This window comes from Colobus angolensis, unplaced genomic scaffold, assembly GCF_000951035.1.
Source record: "Colobus angolensis palliatus isolate OR3802 unplaced genomic scaffold, Cang.pa_1.0 Scaffold281, whole genome shotgun sequence".
Lineage (NCBI taxonomy): Eukaryota > Metazoa > Chordata > Mammalia > Primates > Cercopithecidae > Colobus > Colobus angolensis.
In genome coordinates this window covers 965,776-991,273 of record NW_012116055.1, presented here as the reverse complement: position 1 = coordinate 991,273, position 25,498 = coordinate 965,776, and the positions used below count along the sequence as shown (strand labels likewise).

At 42.3% G+C, this 25,498-nt stretch overlaps 1 protein-coding gene across 3 annotated transcripts in view; it reads left to right on the top strand.

The window, feature by feature from the left end:
* The window catches only part of ACO1 (aconitase 1, soluble), a 69,564-nt gene continuing 44,066 nt past the window's right edge, over positions 1 to 25,498 (top strand). The window contains exons 1-5 of one of the 3 annotated variants that reach the window (XM_011948656.1): positions 1 to 95; positions 1,711 to 1,777; positions 21,638 to 21,756; positions 23,425 to 23,593; positions 24,989 to 25,126. In XM_011948656.1, the coding sequence (XP_011804046.1) occupies positions 1,728 to 1,777; positions 21,638 to 21,756; positions 23,425 to 23,593; positions 24,989 to 25,126 (476 nt within the window). In that variant the 5' untranslated portion in view covers positions 1 to 95; positions 1,711 to 1,727. Of the gene's footprint in view, positions 96 to 1,708; positions 1,782 to 21,637; positions 21,757 to 23,424; positions 23,594 to 24,988; positions 25,127 to 25,498 lie in introns of all 3 variants that reach the window. The other 2 variants (XM_011948658.1, XM_011948657.1) reach the window with 2 other exon arrangements.

Genomic DNA, 25,498 nt, shown 5'->3' with positions numbered 1-25,498 from the left:
TGGAGGCGGCAGCTGAAACCGCGCAGCGCACGGGAGCGCGTCCCGCTCCTTGGGTCTGGTGCGCCGGTCGCGGGAGCCCCACCGTGCAGTCGGAGGTGAGTACCAGCGTTGCCCGACCACCTCCCCAGACGGGAGCGCCATCCACCCTGTATCCCTCGGGAGTCGGTGCGGGCCTTTACCGAGGTGCCCGAGGCAGTGCGGCCCGGGGGACTCGGAGGCGAGCTTATGGAGGCTCAGAGGAGAATCGGGGACGTGTTTCTGGCGACTGACGTCCCCCCAGCCCCCAGTCTATGTCATGTCGAAGAGAGGGACCAGGGATTGAAAATGGCTTTCCTAGACTCTCTTAGCCTTGGCTGTGCGTGCTGTCCTGAAAGTCCTTGCCTAGGGTGTGCGGCTGATCCTGGGAGTCCTAACCCCGAGGCTGTGAGGCCCGCACTGGGAGTCATCGCCGAGGCCCGGCTAGCTGGGTAGGGAAACGCTTGCTAAAGTTGTGCGGGCAGATCCGGGAATGCACTCCAAGGGGTAAAGGGAAAACGGGATGAGGGGGAAGAGACCCTTACGTGGGAGGCTTGAACACAGAGCCCACCCAGATAGATTCAGAGATCCAGAAAGGAGCTTGGGCTGCAGTCATGACCAAGTCATTTTTTTCCACATTTAGCTAGCGCGTCGTAATGGCATCTTACTTCTTGCAACACACATAACTCTCCTCCCTGAGGGACAACCTCTAGGACAGAAGTCCCCAAACTTTTTTGGGACTCAGTACCCCTTTACACTCCTAAAAATTAGTATCTTAAGGAGCTTTTATGTGAATTATATCTATCCACATTTATAATGTGTAAGACAGAAATTTGTACTATATTTAATAATTCATTTAAAAAGAATAATGAGCTAATTATATCTTAATATTGCCTATTTTTTATGAAAAAGAACTATATTTTCCAAAACAAAATTATTGAGAAGAATAGCATTGTTTTACATTTTTGCAAATCTCTTTGATGTCAAGCATAATTGAAGACAGCTGGATTCTGATAGCTGCTTCTGCAGTCTCTTGCGGTATCGCATATCATGTAGCCTCTTGAGACCTCCATTGTATACTCCTGAAAATGCATGAGTGAAAAAAAGCGAGTAACGTTTTATTACTATGAAAGTGGTTTTTGACCTTGGAGATCCCTAGGAGTTCTCTGCACCACACTTTGAGGATGCTTCAGAGGCTTCATTCATTGGGCCTGCTTCTTGTTTATGATCCTTCCTCTGAATGGGAACACTCACCACCCCATGCCGTGGACAGTGTTAACTTCTGATATCTGGAACCAAGTTTGATTTCACTTTGGAAACCATGTACTAGGTCCCCTGTGAGGCTGTGATGAACCTTGCCAGCCTCCTGAAAAGTCAGCACGGCCTCATACATGCCTTTGGTTGTTTCTGTGCCTGCAGAACTGACCTGTCTGTTCATCAGGATTACAACAGTGATGTGGCAAACAGGACCTGTGGGCTCAGAAAAGTACCAGTGGGGAGACGGTGCCAAGTTTGTAGGGGTTCGTGTGACAGTTACCAAGTAGTCAGGAAGTTATTTCCCAAAGAACAGGGAGGCATGCTTTTGCCTTCCCTTGCACGTGTTCATTGTTGTTTGCAGTTACATGGTTATTAGCCTTGAGTTTATTGGAATAATGATTCCCTGTCTTGATGTTCTTTCACTTTCCGCTTTCAGAGGTGTATCACTCTGAGTGATGCTTCCTCAGCCCCTGTCAAAAAGCAGTTTCCACCATCCTGCAGTGTGGTAGGTGAGGTCCTTCATGGGACTCTTTCCTTAGCTTCGTGCCTTGTCAGAACAAGTTCAAGACAGATGTTACGTGTATATATATGGGACGAAGAAATTTTCTAACTCCATCCTCCCTTTTGTTCCTTCATCCATAGAGCCTCTTGTGCTCTGATAGATTAGTTTAAATGCTACGGCCGATACTTGAGAAGTGTTGTATGCACCTGAGCATGTTGTGTGTGTGGCAGAGTCCACAGGTGAGAAGGAGAAGTCCACAGGAGAAGGAAATGGGATCTAAACTCTGAGCACCTGCTGTGTTCTTTGTATTAAAAAATTCCACTTTGGTGTTGGGGTCTCATTCCTTCATTCTTTCAGTAAATTTTTGTTGGCCACCTCTTTCTCATGTGTCCAGTTATGTGCTGGATGCCAGGAAAGTAGTGAGCACAAAAGATGCAGTCAGTCCCTGTCTTTCTGGCAATTATGGTCTGATAGCTTAGATAACTGCTGGTTAATTGAGATAGTCTATTGTCAGAGAGTGTACATGAAAGCTGGTCCTGTGTGAAGAGCAGTACCCCCTACCTAAAGTGTGCTTCAGAGCCATGTGCTAAAGAAACCAGAGTCCCACACTGTGGAGATGATGATAAAAACCAACGCGTATCACCACGTACCTGGCAAAGAACTTCCTTTTCCTTCTTTCCCCCACTCTTCCTTCTACATTACTTCCCAGGAAGTAATTTCCTGGGAGGCAGCCAGACTCATAGGGAAATTACCTCCAACCTGGTGCCAATCACTGGGCCAGCCTCAGGTTAAGACACCTTCTCTGGGTCTCAATGTCTGACTTTAAAATGAGGAGTTAGGCCATTGATAGTAAGTGTCCCAAGGCACTTATACTAGCATTTGTGCATATCTCTTCCTAATTCCGTGTTCAGTGGCAACACCTGTTTTTAGATTGAAATAAGCCATGGTGGGAATAATTACACCGTGGAAATCAGCAAATACTACATCAGAGCTTTTTTTTCCTCCTGGAATTCAAGTTATTAAACCTTTGCCAGCTGACACTGCTATTGTCTGAGCCAAGGTGCTTTTGGTTTGTTTGTTTTCTTAGAAAACAGACTCTTTAGACAAAGATCCTAGATATAGGGTATATGATTCAAGTCCTCTAAAATTTTTGATAAGAAAAAATATGTTTTCATCATATTCTAAAATATAGATCAGCAACCTTTTTATGTAAAGGGACAGGTAGTGAAATATTTTAGGCTTTTTGGGTTATGGTTATACAGTTTCTATTGCAGCTACTCAGCTCTGCTGTTGAAGCATGAAAGCAGCAATAGACAATATGCAAACAAATGAGCATGGCTGTGTTCCAGTCAAACTTGATTTACAAAAACAAGTGCTGGCCTTAATTTGCAGACTCCTGACCTAGCCTATGAGAACAAGAACCATGTTTCAAAGAGATAGTTTTATGGAAAAGGAGATTCTTCAGGACTTTATGCATGAATACCAGAAACTTGAGTCTCCAAGATGGATGTAGCAGGCAGTAGTAACTGTAGAGGATTTGGAATCAATCATAGAAGACTCCATAGTAGGTTGTTTAAAGAAAGGCCGAGTGTGGTCAAGTTTGGAGGACAGAGCCACATGTGGGTCTTATTCCCAACTCCCTCCCTGAAGCCATCTGAGATATTATGCTGGGATGGATGGACCTGCAGTCTAACCCATTGTGTGAATTTTGCATATCATTATGCAAAAACTAGTAGTGTCTCTAAGAGCTATCTTGATTCCAGGGGCAGAGACAAAGGAAATGTTAAAAAAGGATGGAAAGGCCTAGGCATGGTGACTCACGCCTATAATCTCAGCACTTTCAGAGAGGCCAGATTGCTTGAGCCCAGGAGTTCAAGACCAACCTGGGCAACATGGCGAAACCCCGTCTCTACCAAAAATACAGAAAAAAAAGAATAGCCAGGTATGGTGGCACCTATCTGTAGTCCCAGCTACTTGGGAGGCAGAGGCAGGAAGATCACCTGGGAGGTCCAGGCTGCAGTGAGCCATGATTGTGTCACGGCACTCCAGCCTGGGCAATAGAGTAAGACCCTATCTCAAAAAAAAAAAAAAAAAACCTCGTTGTATATGTATATGATACATTGTAGAGTACACTGTGTGTGTATACCTGTGTGTATGCGTATATATACATCTAAGTGTACATAAGTTGTGTGCATGTGTCATTACATATTCCATTCCATGTATTTAAAGTAGCATCATGAATGTTTAGAAGACAGACCAGTAGCCAGTTCTGGGCAGTGGAATGAGGTAGCAGGAAGCCAGAGGACTTTTGTTACTTTTCATAATACCAGATATGTGCCTATCTTATAAGGGAGAATAGCCTGTAGCATTCATATATTGCTTTTACAACCTAAAAAACCTAAAATCTCAGCAACCTGTACTTTTGGAAGGAAAATAGAGTTATTTGATAGGAATGTTGCCACCATCCTCCTCCCCCAATTAAAAAAAAATTACTTTGTCATAGCTCTGAACTTGTATACATAATACTAGTATATATTAACAAAAGAAGAGAGAGCCTCTCAAGTCAAAACATTTTGTTTAACAGTATTAACGTTTGACTTTTGTCCAGGGTTAGAAATACTAGGTCAAAGTGTTCCTTAGCAAGCTATTATGCAGCCTTTACACTGGTGTTACAAAATGCTATTGTATAGTTTTTAAACTAAAAAAGCATGTTACACAGCAGTATTTCCCTGTGATTCTGTATTTCTGAGTAGAGAAAGCATGTGCATATATGTACACGTGTGCCCCTCCCTGCATGTACAAAGGCAGCAGATACGCCAAAACATTGAGTGCTTTTCTCTTGGTGATAGAGCACAGTTGCTTTTTAGATTTTCTTCACTTTAGCTTATCGGGGTTTTCAAGCATGAATAAATATTACATTTGACATTACCAAAATCAACCTCTACAGTATGTTTACACCTGGTATGTTGAGGACAGTTCTTCCATCTTTCTTAGACAGTCTTACCACCAGCTTACCTGGTGGCAGACCCCAGCTACTCTCTTGCAGTGAGAAATGTGAGGAGTGTGAGGCCCGGGGAACCGAAAAACAGGCACATTGACCACATAGTCACATTGTGCTGTGTCTGCTTCCCCTGTAGAGTCTGTCTGACCTCGGCCTGCCCTCTCACTTCAGTTGACTGGCCCTATCAGCTGACCGTCTCCCTAGATCAACTGGCCTTCATTTCTTTTTTTTTTTTCCTTTTCTCTATTTTTAATGGAAAATCTCAGACATGCAAAGTGGAGAGGAGAGTATAAACCCTCAGTCTCAAGGACTGTGGACAGTGATAATTGGCCGATTTTGTTTCCTCTATACCTTTTTTTTTCTTTGAGACAGCGTCTCACTGTCATCCAAGCTGGAGTGCAGTGTCACAACCTCAGCTCACTCCAACCTCCACCTCCCGGGTTCAAGCAGTTCTTCTGTCTCAACCTCGAAGCAGCTGGAATTACACACGTGCACCACCACGCCCAGCTAATTTTTGTGTTTTTAGTAGAGATGGGGGTTTCACCATGTTGGCCAGGCTGGTCTCGAACTCCTTACTTCAGGTGATCCGCCTGCCTCGGCCTCCTGAAGTGCTGGGATTACAGGCATGAGCCACTGCGCCTGGCCCCTTTCCTATACTTTTCTTCAACATCATCTCTTTCTCCCTCTGGCAAGAGTTGGCATCTTCATCTGCGACTACATAAATTAATGAGAATCACTTATTAGGTCTTTTAGGAATAAGCATGTATTGACTGCTGTAGCAAAAATCTTAAAACTGTTCTGCCCTGCTGTCAGCCATACTGAACTGCTGAGCAGTCCCTGAACACTTGCTCTGCTATCCTGTTTCTCTACTTTGTTATTTGCTCTTTACTCTGCCTATGCATCTAAATTCATCTTCCACTTCCTAGTTCTCTGTAAAGCCTTTCTTGACTCCCAGTTGTAGCTGTCTCTTTCCTTTGACTTTTCTTATGCCCCTTATCCTATTGTATTTGTGTGCCTATCTTAGTCTCCTTGTTAGATTGCCGTCTTCAAATAAGAGAAGGAATGTGTGCCTATCTTTTTTTCTTCTATGGTGTTTGGCAATGCATAATGCAAAGAAGATACTCAGGAAATACATGCTAAAATAATTTGAGTTGATTAAGTTCACTGGAGAAAAATTTTGAGAATAAAAGAAATCTATTTCACATTAAAAGAAAAATGTTCAAATATGACCTGGACTGAGAAAATTTTCTTTCACTTGTTTGGATTTTCAAAGATTTTAAAGAATCATGGTGAAAAGAGTCTTAAATGTGAGCCATTTTTGAGTCTTAAATTCGAGCCAATATAAAAAGGTAGCTTTCTAAACAGAAAATGTTTTCAATGATCTTTTGTCATTTTTTTACAAATATATCTGGAGCCTTTGGGTCTTCTCTAATCGTAGACTGCATCCCCTCGCACCCCCCGCCCCCCACCAGGAGAAAGACCTGAAAAAATAAAACTGAATAATACTGGGTCACGTGTATGGATAAGAGTGATTCTTGACTGTATTTTAAATACTTGTTTTAAAATGTATATTTCAATCTTCAGTAAAAGAAACAGACTACATTTAGCACTTACCATAGGTAAGTCAATAGCAATCTCATGAATTATGGTGACTCATGGGGATATAGTTCCCAGAATATGCAGTGCTCTCGTGTGTTACCTTGTTTAATTATCCCAGCAGCCCTTGTCATCTGGGCAGAGCAGTGCAGACAGACATTGTTACCTAAAATCTGCAAAGAAGTAAACTGAGGTTTAAGAATATAGAGGAAATCTTACCCTCAGCAGCAAGTGGCAAAGACTGACTTTAAGAATCAATTGGAAACCAAGAGTCTTTGGGATTAGATGTTGCAAATATGTGAAGATGCAGAAGCATCTAAGCCTGTCTTTGGGAGACAGAACAGGTTCTTGTGTCCCTTAATGCCATAGGCCTATTGAAACAATATCACACTCTCGGAGCCAGTTGTTCCTCAGATTCCTCATGTTCTGTTATCTTTGGTGTCAAAAATTAATCCACCTTGGAAGAATTAGTGAGGCTGTCTGTACATGAGTGCTGACGTGGTTCTCTCTCATTCTCTTGTCTTGATCTAAGGAGAATCCTGGGCAAGCCCATCTTGGGATAGCATAATTTGCCTGGGCCACTGCTCACGAAATAGACATGTATGGAGCACTTAATTATTCAACATCCTCATCATCCTTTCTATAACTGCTATTGTGGAATTACAAAGCAAGTTGCAATTTGTGGCATAGTTCATAAAGAAGAGGTGTCAGTCTAGGAAAGTATCCTCCTACATGATCACCAGGTTTGAATTTTTGGTTTAGAACAGATAAGATATATAAGCCATTGCCAAGAATCTGCTATGTACAAGAGCTATGCTGGGCAGACATTTGAAAGGTACAATTTTGTATTAATGGCAGAATCAAAACTAGCCTCAGGATTGTTTTTAAGGATGTTATGTTTCATAAACCCTTATTTTCTTAGATAAGAAATCAGTCTCTTCCAAAGTGCGGATAATGCCTGTATTATTTACATCAACCCTTTCTTTAAAAGTTATCTATCATACAAATTTTGCCACAATCAAGGATGTTTTAGGGAACATGAGGTTTACCATCTCGTCCCCATATATGTGCTTTAGAGCTTGGAGATTGTTTTAAAATTAGATTTTTTTTTTTAAATGCATTTGCTTTTTTGGATCTCAATATGTTAAATGATTGTAAAATGATATCACTTGTGCAGCCTGTTGGGCGGAGCATGTTGCAAGAGAGTTGGTTCTGACATCAGGAGCCTGAGTTTGACTCCCAGTTTGGTCACTTACCAGCCATGAGACCATGGCAAGATACTTAACCCCTCAGATCCTGTCTTCTCTCATGTAAAATGGGATGGTGATGCCCTTGTTACAGAGTTGCCAAGGGTCTGCATTAGAGGAATTGGATTAGATGCGTGGCACCCTACAGGTACTCATCACGTGTCTCCAGGCTGCTGAGCTTCTAAAATGACCTGGCACGCATGGGATAATGCCTGAACATTGCTGCTGTTCTTCCCAGCTTCTGTCCCAGTCCAACCTGCTAAGTTCCAGGCCCATATATGCCTGCCCACTGGACATCTTTTTTTTTTTTTTTTTTTTTTTGAGATGGAGTCTCACTCTGTCGCCCAAACTGGAGTGCAGTGGTCGGATCTCAGCTCACTGCAAGCTCCGCCTTTTGGGTTCACGCCATTCTCCTGCCTCAGCCTCCCGAGTAGCTGGGACTATAGGCGGCCGCCACCTCGCCCGGCTAGTTTTTTGTATTTTTTAGTAGAGACGGGGTTTCACCGGGTTAGCCAGGATGATCTCGATCTCCTGACCTTGTGATCCGCCCGTCTCGGCCTCCCAAAGTGCTGGGATTACAGGCTTGAGCCACCGCGCCCGGCCCCCACTGGACATCTTATCCCAGATCCACCATGTCTAAAACCAACATCCCAGTTCCCATCTTGTTCATTGGCTTTGCCAGTTTGCCCAAATGAGAAACATAGAAGCTATTCGAGACCTCTCTTTTTTCCTCACCTACCCCATCCTGTCCTGCTTTCATAACTCTCACTGGATTTGTTCCCTCCTGTACCTCCTCATTGCCTTGTCTTGATGACTGTAATAGCACTGTAACCTGCCTCCCTGACACCAGTCTGGCATCCTTTCCCTGAGTCAGTCTACACCCCTACCAGAATGATCTCTGAAAATCAAATCTGGTCTTAAAGATTGCAGCTCAGAATCCTTTAATGGTGCCTTCTTACCTTTGGTAAAAATTAAAACCTTGCAGCAACCTGGACCTTTCTCCATCCCTTGTTTCTTAGCTCTCCCCAACATGTACCTTGTACCTTATCCATGTGCAATAACTGTATGACTCCCGCAGTGTCACACTTTTTTGCCTTTAATGTATTGTTTCATCTGCCAGCTTCCTCTTTCAGTGACTCCCTACCTCTGTGTAATTCTGGGAGGTTTATGCATGGTGTCACCTCTCTCCCTAGAGGCCTTTCTCTCCCCCTCCAATGCTCTGATGTTGGATTAGGTGCTTTCCCCTGACGGTTCTTTATCTGCCCTCATCCATCACACCTGTAGCATGGGCTGCGTGATGTTCTGATTTGTCCTGCACAGTCTCTGTTCTCAGTCTGAGCATCTGAAGGAGGATGGGGACTTTATCCCTTCATTCCAGATCTGTAAATGTCATGTGTATGTATGAATCCACACTAGTCCCTTCCCACAGACAACGTAGAAAGGCCCAGGTCTCAGAAGTATCAAGGTCTAATGCTGCTTTAGTATTTTTCACTCCTTCAACCCAATGAAATAGAGCAGCCATGCCATTGTGGGAGTCACTGGGATGGAAGCAGCTGCTTCAGAGTTGGGCTCTGCAGTCTGATGGACTTGGGTTTGTGTTCCAGTTCCCTCTCTCAGCACGCCTGCATCTGGCTTCAGATTTGCAGCTCCTAACGTCCTTCTGTCCTGCTGCGGGGAAGGAATGTGCTGGTCAGAAATAGGAGCCTCAGGTCCTCCTGACAGTTGCCTTTCTTAAGTAAAATCGGTAAATATATGGGTTTACATATTGAGCTCTGAGAATTTTGTTAGTATGAGTCGTAATCCCTGAGTTCAGTCAGCCCTGAGGAGACCAGATTGGTGAGGGGGTGGGGATAGTTGGCCTCAGACACTTGGTGAATTCACAGAGGTAAAGATAGCCCTATAAGACCTCTGGCAGCCAGACACCCAGTCTCTTGTGGTGACGTCCTTTTTTTCTAATTCCTAATTCCTAAAGTTCGAGTTAGAAAAGTTCATTGCCACAATCTGTGAAATGAGTTCAGGAGCCTGAGGAAATCATGCAGCTTTCTTAAAGATTGGATCTCAACTGGACCTGTTTTGTAATACTTTTTTTTGAAAGTACAGCTGTCTCCACCCACTACTTCTCCTCCTCTTAAAACATAAATGCAGGCTGCGTGCGGTGGCTCATACCTATAACCCCAGCACTTTGGGTGGCCGAGATGGAGGGATCGCTTGAGGTCAGGAGTTTGAGACCAGCTGGCCAACATGGTGAAACCCCGTCTCTACTAAAAATACAAAAATTAGCTAGGCGTGGCAGTGGGCACCTGTAATCCCAGCAACTCCAGAGGCTGAGGCCAGAGAATCACATGAACCTGGGAGGCAGAGGTTGCAGTGAGCCAAGATTGTGCCACTGCACTCCAGCCTGGGTGAGAGTGAGACCCTGTCTCAAAAAAACAAACCAAAAAACCAAAAAACTTAGATGCAGTAGGGCTTAGTTGGGGTCTCTGCAGGTGTCATGTACTACACCCCACTGGTGACCATGGGGAGCTGCAGGGTAGGGGGCCCACATTCTGAGAAGGGGCTGAGGAAGACCTCAAGGAGGAGAGGATGAGGTCAGGCTCAGGGCCGGGTCAGATGCCGGGTTCTCAGGACAATGTCCCCGCTTCTTCCTTTACTTTCTTGCCAAATGTTTCATGACCCCTTGGTGACTTTCTTTCTCAGCCTGTCTCTGGAATTTATAAATGTCGAAGTTCACCAAGACTTTTTATGAAACTCTGCTTATATTGGCCCACAGTGACACTGAAAAGTAAAAGTGAATATTTCCATTGAGTTTGTGCTGCTGCAACTAATTTAAAACGAGCTAACAGGATGTGTTAAGTCTTTCTCTTTAAGAGTTGCATGTGATGCTCTGCCCCCTCTTGGTCAGTGAGCCCAGAACTGGGGGAGCCCTCAAGAGGCAGGGGCTGCCTGGTCAGGCATTGTTATAGCATGGCCCTGGTTCCCCAAGTCCTGTTGTTTTTGGCAGTGGCTGTGCACATCTGCCAAGTGAGTCATGATCATTTTTGTGATACATCCTGAGAATTTCCAGTGTTACTTAATAATGAAATTCAGGGAAACAGGGTTAGACTTGAGGAAGTAACTACTTTTTAAGTGCAATCTAGTATGTTCATATATGAGTTAATTTCATATCAAACTTTAATGAATTTTTAATGTTGGAAATCTACAGTCCAAACCAGATATACAGTTAGGACTTTGTAGTTAGTCTTTATCAAAGTCCTCACAGTAGGGACTTTGATACACTACAAACATCTAGCTGTACACCTGGCTTAAAGTGTAGATTCCCAACATCAGAATTGGCTGAAGAGCCTCATGTGGTCTGGCCCCTGCTACCTTTTGCCTTTTCTGTCTTCCCCTTATTTGCCTTCACTCACCCTGGTCTCCTTGGCCTTCCTTAGACCCACCAGGCACGCCCCCACCTCAGGACCTTTCACATGAGCTTACCCCTCCCTGGATGGCACAGTGGCTGAACATCAGTGAGGCCTTCTTTGATCACTGACACTCCCCACAGCCCCTGTACTTTCTACTGCGCTTGCCCTGTTTTATCCATAGAATGGGTCACCATCTGACATTCTGTTTGTATATTTATTTATTTATTTATTTATTTAGTCTGTCTCCTTCCATTAAAACGGAAGTGCTATGAGGGCAGGGACTCTGTCTCTGTTGTTCCCTGATGTATCCCCAGGACCTAAAACAGTTTCTGGCACATAAAAGACAGTTAACATAAATGTGAATGAATGAATCATTGAATTTTTTTCACTTAGAATGGACGTTTTAGATCATTAACCAACCTTATTTATAGATTGGGAAACTGAGGCACAGAAAAGTTTTATGGCTAATTCAAAATAAAACCCATCATTTAAAGACCATTTAAGTTTTTTTTTTTTTTTTTAATCTTGACATGTATATAGCACATTCTGGTTAGTTATCCAGGATGAGACAAGACTGAATGAAAATAGACCACTAACTTAAAATTTGAGCAAGAAGAGACAAGCTGCTCTGAGATGGCAAAGCTTTCTGATAGAGAGGCAGAATTTTGTTCCTCTCTGTAGCATATGGTGCGCCTCGCACATACTTAGTGCTCAAGAAAAACATGTTGACATATGTGGTTATATTGTTAAATCCATTCTTTCTGCACCACTCTTTCCCCCCCAGTTTCTCTCCAAAAAATAGATAATTGCTCATATGACTTCTCCTTCAAAGTTTTTCTAGTTACAAGTATCACATTTAAGAGGTTTTTGTTTTATGACCAGCTAAAATAATTGAAGAGATGACCTGGTTTCTTAGAAAATTCAGAGATACTTAGTGCAGTTTCCCAGATGCATCCACATTAAATAAAACAAAGAATTAATATTTCTAGCTCACCTCGTATGAAAGAACCCAGTTGACAAGCCTTGGTGATATTGCTGGCCATGATGATTTTGAGCTCAGTGTTGTTTATATTCACATAGATATCCTTGGAATTTTACTTTTGACAAAAATATTGTTTATAAGTAGCATGATGTTTAGATACACAAAAGTTAGTTTGGGAGTGGGGCCAATTTCTGTTTAAACAGAAATGAAATATAGCTAACCTTTTTAATGAACTGCAGTGAACCTTAGAGATGCAGTGATAGTACTTTGACTTTTTGACTTTAGAGTTGGAAGCCATGGTATTTCAAGACAGGTAGATTTCAGAAGGTGTGGGAAGAGAGGAAAACAGATGGGCAAACCACATAAAATACAGGAGAAATCTTTTTCTCTTGTTTGCGTAGATTTTTTTAAATCCACTCTTATGTGTCTTTAGATAGCCCAAAAAAAGGATCGGGGGATGTGCTGCCAGTACTTTAGACTAGATGATTAGATTTAGAGAGATGATTCTCAGTTGATTGTCTGAAGGCTCTTTCAAACTATACAAGCTCCCCTGGAAACTGATATGTACCCTCAAAACAAACAAACAAACAAAAAAAACCAAACCCTCATCCTCTCCAGCCCACTACTGACAGTTCTGCTGCCTGGGTTTATTTGTCTCCTGTGCTCCTCCTACTGCTGTGTGGAAATCCTGTGCTTGCTTATAGGGCCCATTAATATCTGTGCCTCTGTCTATATCATAAGGTAATTAAGTATGATATTTAATTATCTTAGGAAAATTAAACTTTGATAACACAAGTAGCAAATTCATAGACTTATATATTCCAAAGATGGGATGGCGACCCTAAAAGGAGAATCTTATTTTTTCTGATCCTTGGCATTTAGCTTAAAGTAAGTCGACTGTTTCAAACATCTCTACAAATCTGGCTATGATAGATAAACATCATCACATAGCACTCCTCTTGAATGCTACTGTTGAATCACTCCCTGTCAGCTGGGTGGGTGTATGGTCTGACATGGTTTTCTAGCAAGAGTGATGGTTTAGCATCCATCCATATGCCATGTGCAGTCTCCCTCACAAAACCTGTTTGCAAGGATTGCTGCCAGGGTTCGGAATTTCTTTTTTTTCTGTTTTCTTTTCTTCCTTTTCTTTTCTTTTCTTTTCTTTTTTCTTTTTTGACAGAGTCTTGCTCCGTTACCCAGACTGGAATGCAGTGGCACAATCACAGCTCACTGCAGCCTCAATCTTCCAGGCTCCAGCGGTCCTCCCACCTCAGCCTCCCGAGTAGCTGGGACTACAGGTGTGAGACACCATGACTGGCTAGTTTTTTCACTTTTTTGTAGAGACATGGTCTTGCTATGTTGCCCAGGCTGGTCTCAAACTCCTGGGCTCAAGCAGTCCACCCACGTTGGCCTCCCAAATTGCTAGGATTATAGGCATGAGCCACTGTGTCAACCCAGATTGATATTTCTAAATGCTGAAAGAAAATAGCTGCCAACCTAATATTTAAATTTTAATGTAGAGTTACTCATAAGCAGAATGTACTGCCCCAAATAGGATTTTGTCCATGATTTAAGATAATCATCCCCTTTCCTTGCTATAATTCACTAGGCTCACAGTGCACCCAAGCATGGGGTCAAATTGTTGACAGATTTTAGGGCTGTTTGTCATTCACATAAAGGGAAATGTAGACCATATCTCAAGACCAAGTGGAGGCCAAAGACAGTTTCGGTCTCTCCAGAGTTACAGAGCTGAGGCATCCACATTAATAGCTCAGTTAAGTCCCCTTGGAGATGAGAACATTTGATCAGCAGAGGTCGTCTTAGTGTTACTCAGTTTGACCTGTCTGGCAGACAGGCGGTTTACAAAAGAAGAAATTTAGATGTCTAACAGACAGATGGAAAATTACTCAATTTAACTAACTATTAAAGAAATACCAAGATTGGCTTTTTAATGTCTCAACTTAGCAAACGGTAAATATGAATTTGGTTGCCTGGTTTGAGTACCTCCGCTCACTGCCTCAGAGAAGGGTCGTAAAATTGGTACAGCCTTTTCCAGGCATCCCGGTGATGTGCAGATTCTTTCACTCAGCTCTCTTCTAGGAACTGAAAGCTAGAAATTTGTTTAAAATAAATGATTTAAGGACCTACTAACGATATGAGTATACAAGGCATCATTGTTTGAATGCTAGTAGTTGGAAACAACCTAAGTATTTTAATAATAGGGAAATTGTTATATATCTGAAGGATAGATGCTTATGGTATAATTAAAAGTGCTGTAAGAATCACACAATTGTCCTATTAAGATATTTGAGGTTTATTGTTGAGTGGAAAAAAAGCTATTTGCAAAACAATGTGAGGTCTAGTCCATTTTTTTTTGAAAAATTCAAATGCATTTAAAAGTTATGGTAAATGAAACTCTAAATCATGATATTACAGAGGATTTTATTTTGTTCTTTTTGCTCACCTGCATTTTCTGTTGTTTCTACAGTGAGCATCAATTTCTTTTTTTCTTTCTTTCTTTTTCTTTTTTTTTCTTGAGATGGAGTCTCGCTCTGTCACCCAGGCTGGAGTGCAATGGTGTGATCTTGGCTGACTGCAACCTCCGCCTGCCGGGTTTGAATAAATCTTCTGCCTCAGCCTCCCGAGTAGCTGGGACTACAGGTGTATGCTACCATACCCGGCTAATTTTTGTACTTTTAGTAGAGAGAGAGTTTCACCACATTGACCAGGCTGGTCTCGAACTCCTGACCTGAGGTGATCCACCCATCTCGACCTCCTAAAGTGCTGGGATTACAGGCGTGAGCCACTGTGCCGGCCGTATCTATTTCTTAGTGTAATATTTTTTAAAGTTGTCACTACCCAAGAAGATGTGGTTCAGTAACCAATTTGGTATCCTGCTGAGATTGGAAAGGGAGCTGGGGATGGGGTGGGAAGGGAGGGCCCCACTTGGATTAGCCTGTTTGACTCCAATGAGGTGTGGCACTGTTCATCTAAGGCTAAATTTGAGCCATTCAGGGATTCTCTTCACAGCTCTTTCTGTTGGTGGATATCAAAGAACATACTGAGGGGAGCAAAGTGGACTTTATCTGGAGTTATAGTCATAAATTTAAATACATCTTCACCAGTCATTATTAAAGAAAGACCTGCATTTGTAGTTCCAGGAACTTTATGAACAATTCTATCTTTCTTTCAAAGGTTATTGCTGAAGTCAAGTTCTCATTTTATAGAGATGCTAATATAGGTGTTTATGTACAAAGTTTAAATGACTGCTCCGGTGTTTTAAGAAGTAGTAAATGAATGCATGCTTATCAAAAATACAATTTGAATAATACAGGGGTATAAAACATAGAAAGCTAAAGTCTCCCTTGTATACAATGTGTTATTCTATTTGTAATCCATGTTAACTTTATGCCTTTCTTTTTTGCACATTTGCATATGCAATGGTGTGTATGAATGACTATACACTAATGGTCTTGAATTTTTTTTTTCCACTTAAATCAGATCCTAGTATATACATATATATATTATTTTGCAACTTTAAAATTCTCATATCCTTTAATGTAAACCTTTACTAACGTTTTTTATCTTGAATCTGAGTAAGGGATTGTATATTCGATATTGTGTCAGTAAAATTGATTTGCCCTTACTGTGTCTTTTGGAAAAAACTGGCACCCAGGGCAGATCATCAAAAACCTAAACTTAAGTTGTTTTTCCAAAGTTTAGCTGTCAGTTCTCTGCAATTCTGAAACACGTGGAAATTTTTAGTGAGTGATGATAGAACTAACATCACAGAAGCACCAAAAGACTGTGATACACCTAAGTAGTACTTTCTTCAACTCTACCTATGAAAGATTTTAAGCTTTTTTTTTTCCCCTGAGGGAAATTTGCATTTTATTGGAGGGAAACTCAGTTGTATTTTTTTTTTTTCCCCTGGTTTTCCCACTAATGAGTCCTGTGACCCTAGGCAGTCAGTTGCTTTTCAGGGCCTCTCTGTCTTCCTCGGGGGAATGCTATATGATTGCTAAGGTTCTTTACCAAAAACTCAACATTCTCTGTCTCATTACCTCTTTAGCACCTAAGGTTAAGGTGTCCCTAGGGAATGGTGACAGGTTGGTGCCATGCCTTAGTGCCATGCCATGTATGCACAAAAGGCGCCACACCAAGTCACCTGCAAGTGTCCTCAATTGAGCCAGAGGTCAGTTGGTAGCAAGACTGTGGTTGGGGAAGAACCCCAGCTCTTCACTCCTCCCACCCTTTTACTGGGAGCATGACTTATTTATTAAATGTCTTACCCTAGTTCTGCCTGCCTTTGCCTAATATTTGTTATTTTTTAGTGACCTACTTTAAAAATCTGGTGTTCAGACTGTCCACGCCTACCCCTACTCTTGCATGCATAGAGTGTACCTGTGCTAATCATGACCCTGTACAAGTCACCCAGCTAGTATTTCAGGATGGGTTAGCTTTGAAAGACACTGTTTCTCTACCAAATAATTATCTTGACTTTCAGAATGTGAACTACATGCAGTCAAGGGTTTCAGATACAGTAGCTCCATTTTTATTCCTTTTGTATAAGAACTGTTCATCTGTCTTACTTGATTCGGTGGCCAGGGACAAGTGTTCAGCCAACCTCAGCATTCTGACAAGCATCCCGGAGGGAGAAGTTCTGAATAATTGCTTCCACCTTGTACCTTAAAAGATACTATTTCCCATTCCTTCCTTCCTTTTTTTTTCTTTTTTCTTCTTGCCACCATGCAGTATCATCTCATTCTATAGAACAAAGAAAGCAGCAACCCCAAATGGTGTGATATATGCTAACTCTTCCCTCTTTCGAAAAAGAAAAACACTGTATATATCTAGATACTCCGCCACCTCCAAAAAAATCCACATTAACTGTCTTTGTTTGTTCATTCTTATCCTTTATTGTTGAATGAAGATCAGATAAAACAGAAAAGAGCCAAGAACAAAGCAGCAGGAGGAGAGAGTGGGAGATAAGAAAGGAATTGAAACAGTGGGACCTGTGCTTTATGTGGATGTGGGACATAGGGAGGGCTTCCTGGCCAATGGTGGGGTTCCTAGATGAAACCCCAGATGTTGGGGTTATTTTTGGAGCCTGAAGGATCAGTGATAATACTCAAGGGTTAGGGATGGGATGAGTGTCTGGCCAGGGAAAGGCAGGCATAGGAGGCATGACGCCTGGATTCTTCTCTGGATCTAGACCCATTACCCAGCCAAAGATCTTTCTTCTCACACCTCTTTGAAACATGATTGTTTTTGGCTTTCTCTTGGAGTTACTAAACCCGGAGATTTGAGACGAGTGATAGTATGGGTGGAACCTTAAAGTGGCTCCAAATTCCAGAGTCCTCTAGGCTTGTATGGAGGGCCTGTTTTCCAAACAAAGTTAGTCTTTGGTTGCCCAAATGGAGCTGCTGTTACTTTCTACTGACCTGTGGCTCAGCACAAAGTGGCAGGAGACAGGTGACAGTGCCTGGCTCAGACCTGATTGCAAGGGGGCCCCCTGGAAAGAAGTAAAGGCAACTGCAGCATTCGAAACTGAGTCTCTTGTGCAAGGATTGCCATGACTTTCCCAGCTTTAGGGGCTGGCGGGTGACCTCCAACAGCGGCATCGTCAGAGCAGGGTGGCTGCATGTAGCGAGGTGGTGTAGGGTGGCAGAAAGAGCCAGGGTTTGAAACCTAGCTCTGCCTCTTACTTGGTGTATGCTGTTCGGCAAGGTTTTTCATCCCTCTGAGCTGCAGTATCCTCATCTGTAAAATGGGAATAATGATATGATTTCATTTATGGAGATGTTGCCAGGTAGAGAAGACGGTGTAAAGCACTTGGCATGTGCTGGTATAACTAACTGGTTCTTCTCTTCCCTTCCGCAGATAGAATTTACTTCCTTAATATAGTGAAACTAGACAGTTATCTAGCTTCCAAGGATAAAGGGAGGCAGATGGTAGTACACTTTAAAACAAGCCATTTTCTCCAAGAGCCAACATATTGGTCACTATATCCATCGTAAAATACCAGCTGACTTTGTAGGGTGGTGGGAGTAGCAGGAATCATGTGAGGCTTCTTGTGTTATGGCCCAGACATTTGTAGCTACAGGGAAGTAAGTTGACACGTTTGGTCCCCACTGCATAATGGCAAATATGGGTACAAATAAACAACTGCCAAAAATTTTGGCAGACTTGGGACATCTGGCTCCTTTAGGACTCGACACAGAGATAGGATGATTCAGACACTTAAGGCCATTTAAAGAGGTGATTGACCCATCTTGCTCAGTCCCGTGTGCGTTTCCCACAGCTTCCCCTGCCTGCAGAGACTCTGGCTTCTGTGGAGATAGTCTTCTGTTTTTCCAGGCAGGAAAATAGCAGTTTTATTGTTGCCGTTGCTACTGTTTGAGGATGGAAAAGGTAAGTCTGGGGAGTATAGCATGGGTGACAAATGAAAGGTAGAGTAGCACTGTTGCCTTTTTAAATATATTCAGAATTTCAACCAGTGGAATTACTAGTTTCATTTTCTGAGCCCACAGATTTGTAGACTTCTCCTTCTGTGGACAGGCTAGCAGGTTTCTTGTTTACAGGGCTTTCCCCCCTCCTGACTGGCTGCTCGTTGAGTGAGAATTAGTCACAAATCTCTTGAATTTGTGTGGCACTTTATCTTACATGCACTCTCACTTCAAAAACTAAAGCCACCATCTTCCCTCCCAAAACAGTCCTAATAAGCCGTCAATCCTCCATGCCTGGAATTCAGCCTTATTTCTTCTCCGCGTAGGTTTTCTCCCATTCACCCAGCAGCCATTTTCTCTAAATTTTGCCTCTTCAGCTTTTAATCCATCCACCCCTTTTTTCCATTTCAGTTTCTGCCATGCACTTGCTCGCCTGCTTACCTGTCACCGCTGGTAGAACAGGGCCCACAGGTGTGTTTGGTTTTGCCATCATGCCACAGACCCACACAGTTTAGAAAAAATTAGTTGCCAACTTTTATAAGTCAAGAGTTCATATAAAAATCTAGATTACCAGTCTGACTTGGAAAATTAGATGATCTCTCAAAACTGGGCAAGCATTCCTTCATACCCTCTCGGCTGGAGCCAGGTGGCCTCTGCCCCCTTAGATGGGCACAGATCACCCTGGCTCTTTAGTCCCTGTGCAGCCTGCCTCACGTGCACAGGTCTCTTCCTGAGCCCTGGAGGCATTTTGATTGTGACTCCTGTTTTAGAATGTGCCCTCCCTTTTTTGGTATCTTCTGTGCTGCCTCTCTGCTTCTTGAATTAAGTGTTAAGTGCCTCACCTAGTAACACTCCACGGTGCCAACCAATGATTCTCAAGCTGAACGTGTGTTGGAATCACCTAGACGCTTGAACAGGTTCAGTGGGTGGGGAGGGGATACTCAAGAATCTATATTTTTAACAAGAAAGATTCCTGGATAATTCTAATGCAGATGGCCTAAGGTACATACTTTTATAAACACAGTTACAGTGTATTCCAGTAGCCTTTGCTGCCCATTCTTTAGTTTCAGTTCCAGAACGCCCAGAGAAGGAAGTTGATTGGGCCAGATTGGGTCAGACACCTTTCCTCTCTCCCACCAAATGGCAGCTGCTGCATACAGCATGTGAGACTAGGTGGGAGAAGCAGTTCCCAGGAAGGAGGTGCTGGGCAAACAGCCTGGCTGTCTCCTCTTCAGTGTCTTGCGCCCATTACCGTTACCTGTGGCATGTCCTCTCACCTCCTGCACTAGCAATCCAGGAAGACACAGGCTGCTTCTCAATCAACTGCTTCTCCCCAGAACTACCTACTACCTACCAGACTTTGGCCAAAGGAGATGTGCAAATGTCTATTTCTTTTAAATTTTTAGCTATTTTTTTTAAAGTTGACTGTGTACATAGTTAAAAATGCAAAGAATACTAAAGGAAACATAGTAAAAACTAAGCTTTCCTCCCAATCCTGATTTCTAGGTCCCAGGCCTCTTAAAAGAAGCCCAGTCCCTTTTGTGTCCTGTGAGGATAGGGGCCTGTCTATAGAGACAGAGCACACTTCCAACCTTTTATCCCCTCAGTCCTTTCCTTTATCCATGGTGGGTTTTTTTTTTTTTAATTTTACAGTTATATATTATTTTATATCAGTCATTTCATAAACATGTTGAATATTTAAATATTTACTTATAAAAACCCTGGGATTAAACAGAGAAATGTTAGCTATTCTAATGTATCCTAAAATTAAGAATGTTGAGGAATCTATTGATACAAGAATTTTTTGCCCAAGAGGTAGGACCAGAAAGCAAGCATTCTGACTCCCGCCCCAGTGTGTTTTGCTCTAAGATGGATAGTTAAATGATTTGAAATAGCCATTTTTCCATATGGTGAAAAGAATGGCATCTTCCCTTGTTTATAAAAAGATACATGAGAACTTCTGCCCAGAGCTGGGGTAGAGAGTCCCCCTCCAAACCCATCTGGGGAGTTGGGGCCTTTATGCCATCTTAGTGTACTTTAAACCAACTGTCAGGCCTCTGAGCCAAAGCTAAGCCATCATATCCCCTGTTACCTGCACATACACATCTGGATGTATGCTGACTCTCTTTTCGGACTCAGCCCCCCTGCACCCAGGTGAAATAAACAGCCCTGTTGCTCGCACAAAGCCTGTTTGGTGGTCTCTTCACACGGACACGAGTGGCACCAGCAGTCCCCAACCTTTTGGCACCAGGAACCGGTTTCATAGAAGACAAGTTTTCCATGGATTGTGGGTAGGGGATGGTTTCGGGATGAAACTGTTCTGTTCCACCTCACCTCAGATTGTTGGGCATTAGTTAGATCCGCATGCGCAGTTCACAATAGGGTTCGCGCTCCGATGAGAATCTATGGGAGGTGAGCTCAGGCTCACCTATGATCAGGCTCACCTATGATCTGATGGGAGGTGAGCTCAGGCCTTAATGCTACATCACCTGCCCGCTGCTCACCTCCTACTATATGGCCTGGCACCTAACAGGTCACGGACTGATACTGGTCTGCCGCCTGGGACTTGGGGACCCTTGCTTTAAACATTCCCCGATGTCAATACATCATTGCCACCATCTGCAAAAATGAGTTGGGAAGACTTCTAACTATGACATTCAATTATATTCAAAATGCTGCAGAGATTGTTACAACAGGAAATTCACAGGACAGTACCAGAAAACAACTGCTCTTAACTCCCCACTTCCAAAGTTCAAGTTTTATACAATTGCATAATGTCACCTGCTATGGGCTTGTAACCTCTTGCCATGCAGGACATGAGACCACCTTAGAGGTCTGTTCATATATTCAAGATTGACCATGAGATGTGTCCTTCATTTCACTTTTTCCTGCCAGTGGAAGAATGTTGGAAAGTTGTAGAAATAAGACAAAAGAAGTTTGGGTTTTTATGATGTCTTGAGAGGTGAAGGCTAGCTTTCACAGTAACTTTACACAAGCCCATTTTACTTGCTAAGAATATCATTCTTGTATTCATTTACCTTCCACTATCCTCCTACTTCAAAAAGGTAATAAATGATTTCTTTAAGTGAACGTGTACTGAAATTGTTGAAAAAGGTAAATGCTTGTCAGTATAAATGAGGTCCAGCTTCAAAAGAAGAGTTTAAATGTTCTCTTTTCTTTTCAGGAATACGTGGCCATCAGTCATCATGAGCAACCCATTTGCACACCTTGCTGAGCCTCTGGATCCTGTACAACCAGGAAAGAAATTCTTCAATTTGAATAAATTGGAGGATCCAAGATATGGTAGGTACATGGCTATGATAGCAATTGGAATCTCATTTGCACAATGATTAGGCTATGTAATTAATTATACTTCAGGAGAGTTTGAAGAGGGAATAGCAGAGAATGGTTGAATGCTCTTGGGTTAAGTGCACAAGCACACACATGCCTTTTCTACATTAGTCAAATTTAAGTAGGTAATAATGATTACATACCTTTAACATTTATATAACACTTTATAGAGTATACATTTGTATCATATTGTTTAATCTGAATAACAACCCTTTGGGGTCATGTTTATAAAATATAAGAGGTCCTGAGGAAGCTAAGGCCCAAGAATCAATGACACATGTTCAGATCACAAGTATGTGGGTTGTAGACAAGCAGGACAAGAACACAGTCTTTTTTCTTCCAAATTCTGTCCTTTTTCTGCCTTTGCACTGTCTTTTCCAGAAAACATTTCCAGATAGTATTGCTTAGTAATTTTCACATATCAAAATGGAACTTTTATAAGTAAACAAAACCATTTTTCTCATGAATTAATATTGTTTTATTTTAGGAACTCCAGTTACCACTGGCTATGCTGCATAGGGTTTAGGGTTTTGTTTCCTTTGAAAGATGTATGTGCATATACTTTGGTCTTAAATACAACAATTGTAAAGGGGTTATTTTCTCATTTCTTGAGCATTAGTTTTCATAAGAATTATTACTCTGTGTATATGTACATGTATAAATATACATTACTTGTTAACATTTAACATAGGCTGGGTGTGGTGGCTTATGCCTGTAATCCCTGCACTTCAGGAGGCCAAAGCAGGCAATCCCTTGAGTCCAGGAGCTCAAGACTAGCCTGGGCAACATAGTGAAACCCTGTCTCCATAAAAAATACAAAAAAATTTAGCTGGGTGTGGTGGTGCTTACCTATGGTCCCAGGTATTTAGGAGGCTGAGGTGGGAGAATCACTTGAGCCAGGGAGTTTGAGGCTGCAGTGAACTGTAATCACACCACTACACTCCAGTCTGGGTGATAGAGTGAGACCCTATCTCAAAAACAAACAAAATATGTAATACAATAAAAATCTAGACTGATGGTGAGATGGGATGACTTAAGGGAAACTTTCTGTTGTTGGAATCCAAGATAAGACAACGATTTAATACCAAAGAATAATGTTTTATTTTGGCCTTGTCTGTGGTGTTTTCTACCACTGAATATCTCTTTTTTTTTTTGAAACAGAGTCTCGCTCTGTCACCAGGCTGGAGTGCAGTGGCGTGGATCTCGGCTCACTGCAACCTCTGCCTCCTGGGTTCAAGCAATTCTCTTGCCTCAGCCTTCCCAGTAGCCGGGACTACAGGCACACGCCACTGTGCCCAGCTAAGTTTTGTACTTTCAGTAGAGATGGAGTTTCACCATGTTGGCCAGGATGGTCTTGATCTCTTGACTTTGTGATCTGCCCACCTCAGCCTCCCACAGTGCTGGGATTACAGGCATGAGCCACCATGCCCAGCCGTGAATATCTCTTCAACCCATTAAATATCCATGTATTTTAAACTGTTGGTCACTTTACCCTCTTTACTTGTGGAAGAATAGTCTGATGCCTCGTATCAACTTTATATAGAGATCAGTCTTAAAGAGCGCTCTTAAGTTGTCTCACGGGTTTTGTTTATTTTGTCATGCTTTCTCCTTAACTCTTAGGGCGCTTACCATTTTCCATCAGAGTTCTTCTGGAAGCAGCCATTCGGAATTGTGATGAGTTTTTGGTGAAGAAGCATGATATTGAAAATATTCTACACTGGAATGTCATGCAGCATGAGAACATAGAAGTGCCATTTAAGCCTGCTCGTGTCATCCTGCAGGACTTTACGTGAGCCTAATGTCACTTCACTCTCCTCTTCTCTGCCTCGCTCATTAGCCTTTCAAAAAAGTTTTCTTTTAAACAAACGAAAACACTGTGCAATGACTTATATAATTTATTACCCATATACCCATATCCAGACACTTTTGAAAGCTAAGGGGGGGGTCATTGCCCCCAGCAGCAAGAGGAAACCAGGATTGTCTCAGACAAACTGAGACACCCCACCTTTTCTAATGGCAAGAGTCATTATCCTTGCTCTTAAAGATCCTAGTCCTGAGTATTCTAGAGAAAGGTCAAAGAAATAGCATGGAGGGCCGGGCGTGGTAGCTCATGCCTGTAATCCCAGCACTTTGGGAGGCTGAGGCGGGTGGATCACAAGGTCAGGAGATCGAGACCATCCTGCCTAACACAGTGAAACCCCATCGCTACTAAAAATACAAAAAAAAATAGCCGGACGTGGTGGCGGGCGCCTGTAGTCCCAGCTACTCGGGAGGCTGAGGCAGGAGAATGGCGTGAACCCGGGAGGCGGAGCTTGCAGTGAGCCGAGATCGCACCACTGCACTCCAGCCTGGGCGACAGAGTGAGACTCCGTCTCAGAAAAAAAAAAAAGAAAGAAAGAAATAGCATGGAATAGAGCCATCTTGGAATCTTTTCTCTCCCGCATTGTATTGCCCAGGAAACCAGGTGTCAGACACTTGTACTTGAAACACTGATGTGCTGTCTGCCAAGGGGAGATGTTGTAGCTCACATCACAAATCTTGACCATAACTAGTAAGCCTGAGTTCTCATCCTGCTATTTTTAGGTATCCTTGCTCCCCATTGCAGCATCTTTGTTGAGATACTATATTTCCATTTTTAAGTGATGTTGTTTTATTGCTTCTAGAGACCCAATTTCATTTTTCTAGAGGAAGAGCACCAAAGCATTATACTTTTAAGCAAAAAAGAGAGAAAGATTCATTTAACATGAATTTGATTCACAGCCAACTTTTCTGAATTATATCCATTCCTTGAAATCTGGTCAAAGTTGAAGGTATGATCTGAATGTCTTCTCCAGGTCTTTGTCTAGCCACTATGTAAATGGGAAGCACTCATAGCAGTAAGAGTTCCAGAGTTGTTAAGTGCCAGCTTTCCCATCGTTGCTCTATTTAGACCATAGCTGTTATTACATTTAATACAGTGATAACATTGTACATAGAGAGACCACCCAGTCATGGTACTTACGATCTATGTGATTTCTGCCTGAGGAAATATGCTTAGAAACTTTCACTTTTCTAAGTCTCATCCATTGTTAGCTCCTCTGATGAGGGAAGGCCTTGTCAATATTATCAATGGAGGCAAAAGGTGAAAAATCCAGTTACACACATTTAAGGCTTATTTTCTGCATTATTCTCTTTCTTCTCTTAGGGGTGTGCCCGCCGTGGTTGACTTTGCTGCAATGCGTGATGCTGTGAAAAAGTTAGGAGGAGATCCAGAGAAAATAAACCCTGTCTGTCCTGCTGATCTTGTAATAGATCATTCCATCCAGGTTGATTTCAACAGAAGGTGAGCAATTAAAACGAATACCTGAGTGTTCTGCTTTGTGCAAAGTCTTTGAATACGAATCTTTTTAAAATGTGTATATGTAGTTAAAGAAGAAAATCTTTAAAAGATATCTTCTGAAAAACTTCATATGGATTTTGCAGTAAAGATGTTTTAGGGGGAAGAGTGGGTAGATTTTTTTTTAATCTTTTTTTATTTGTTTTTACTTCTTGGGTGGGAGCAGCCTGCATTTGAATCTGGCTTGAAGTCGGGGTGAAAACACACCCACATGAAGTTCTGCCTTGAGAGCTTGTCAACACAAGTATATGTCAATGCAAGTATATGTTTGAGCTTTTTCATCCACTGGAACCTTATTCCTTTTTTTTTTTTTTTTTT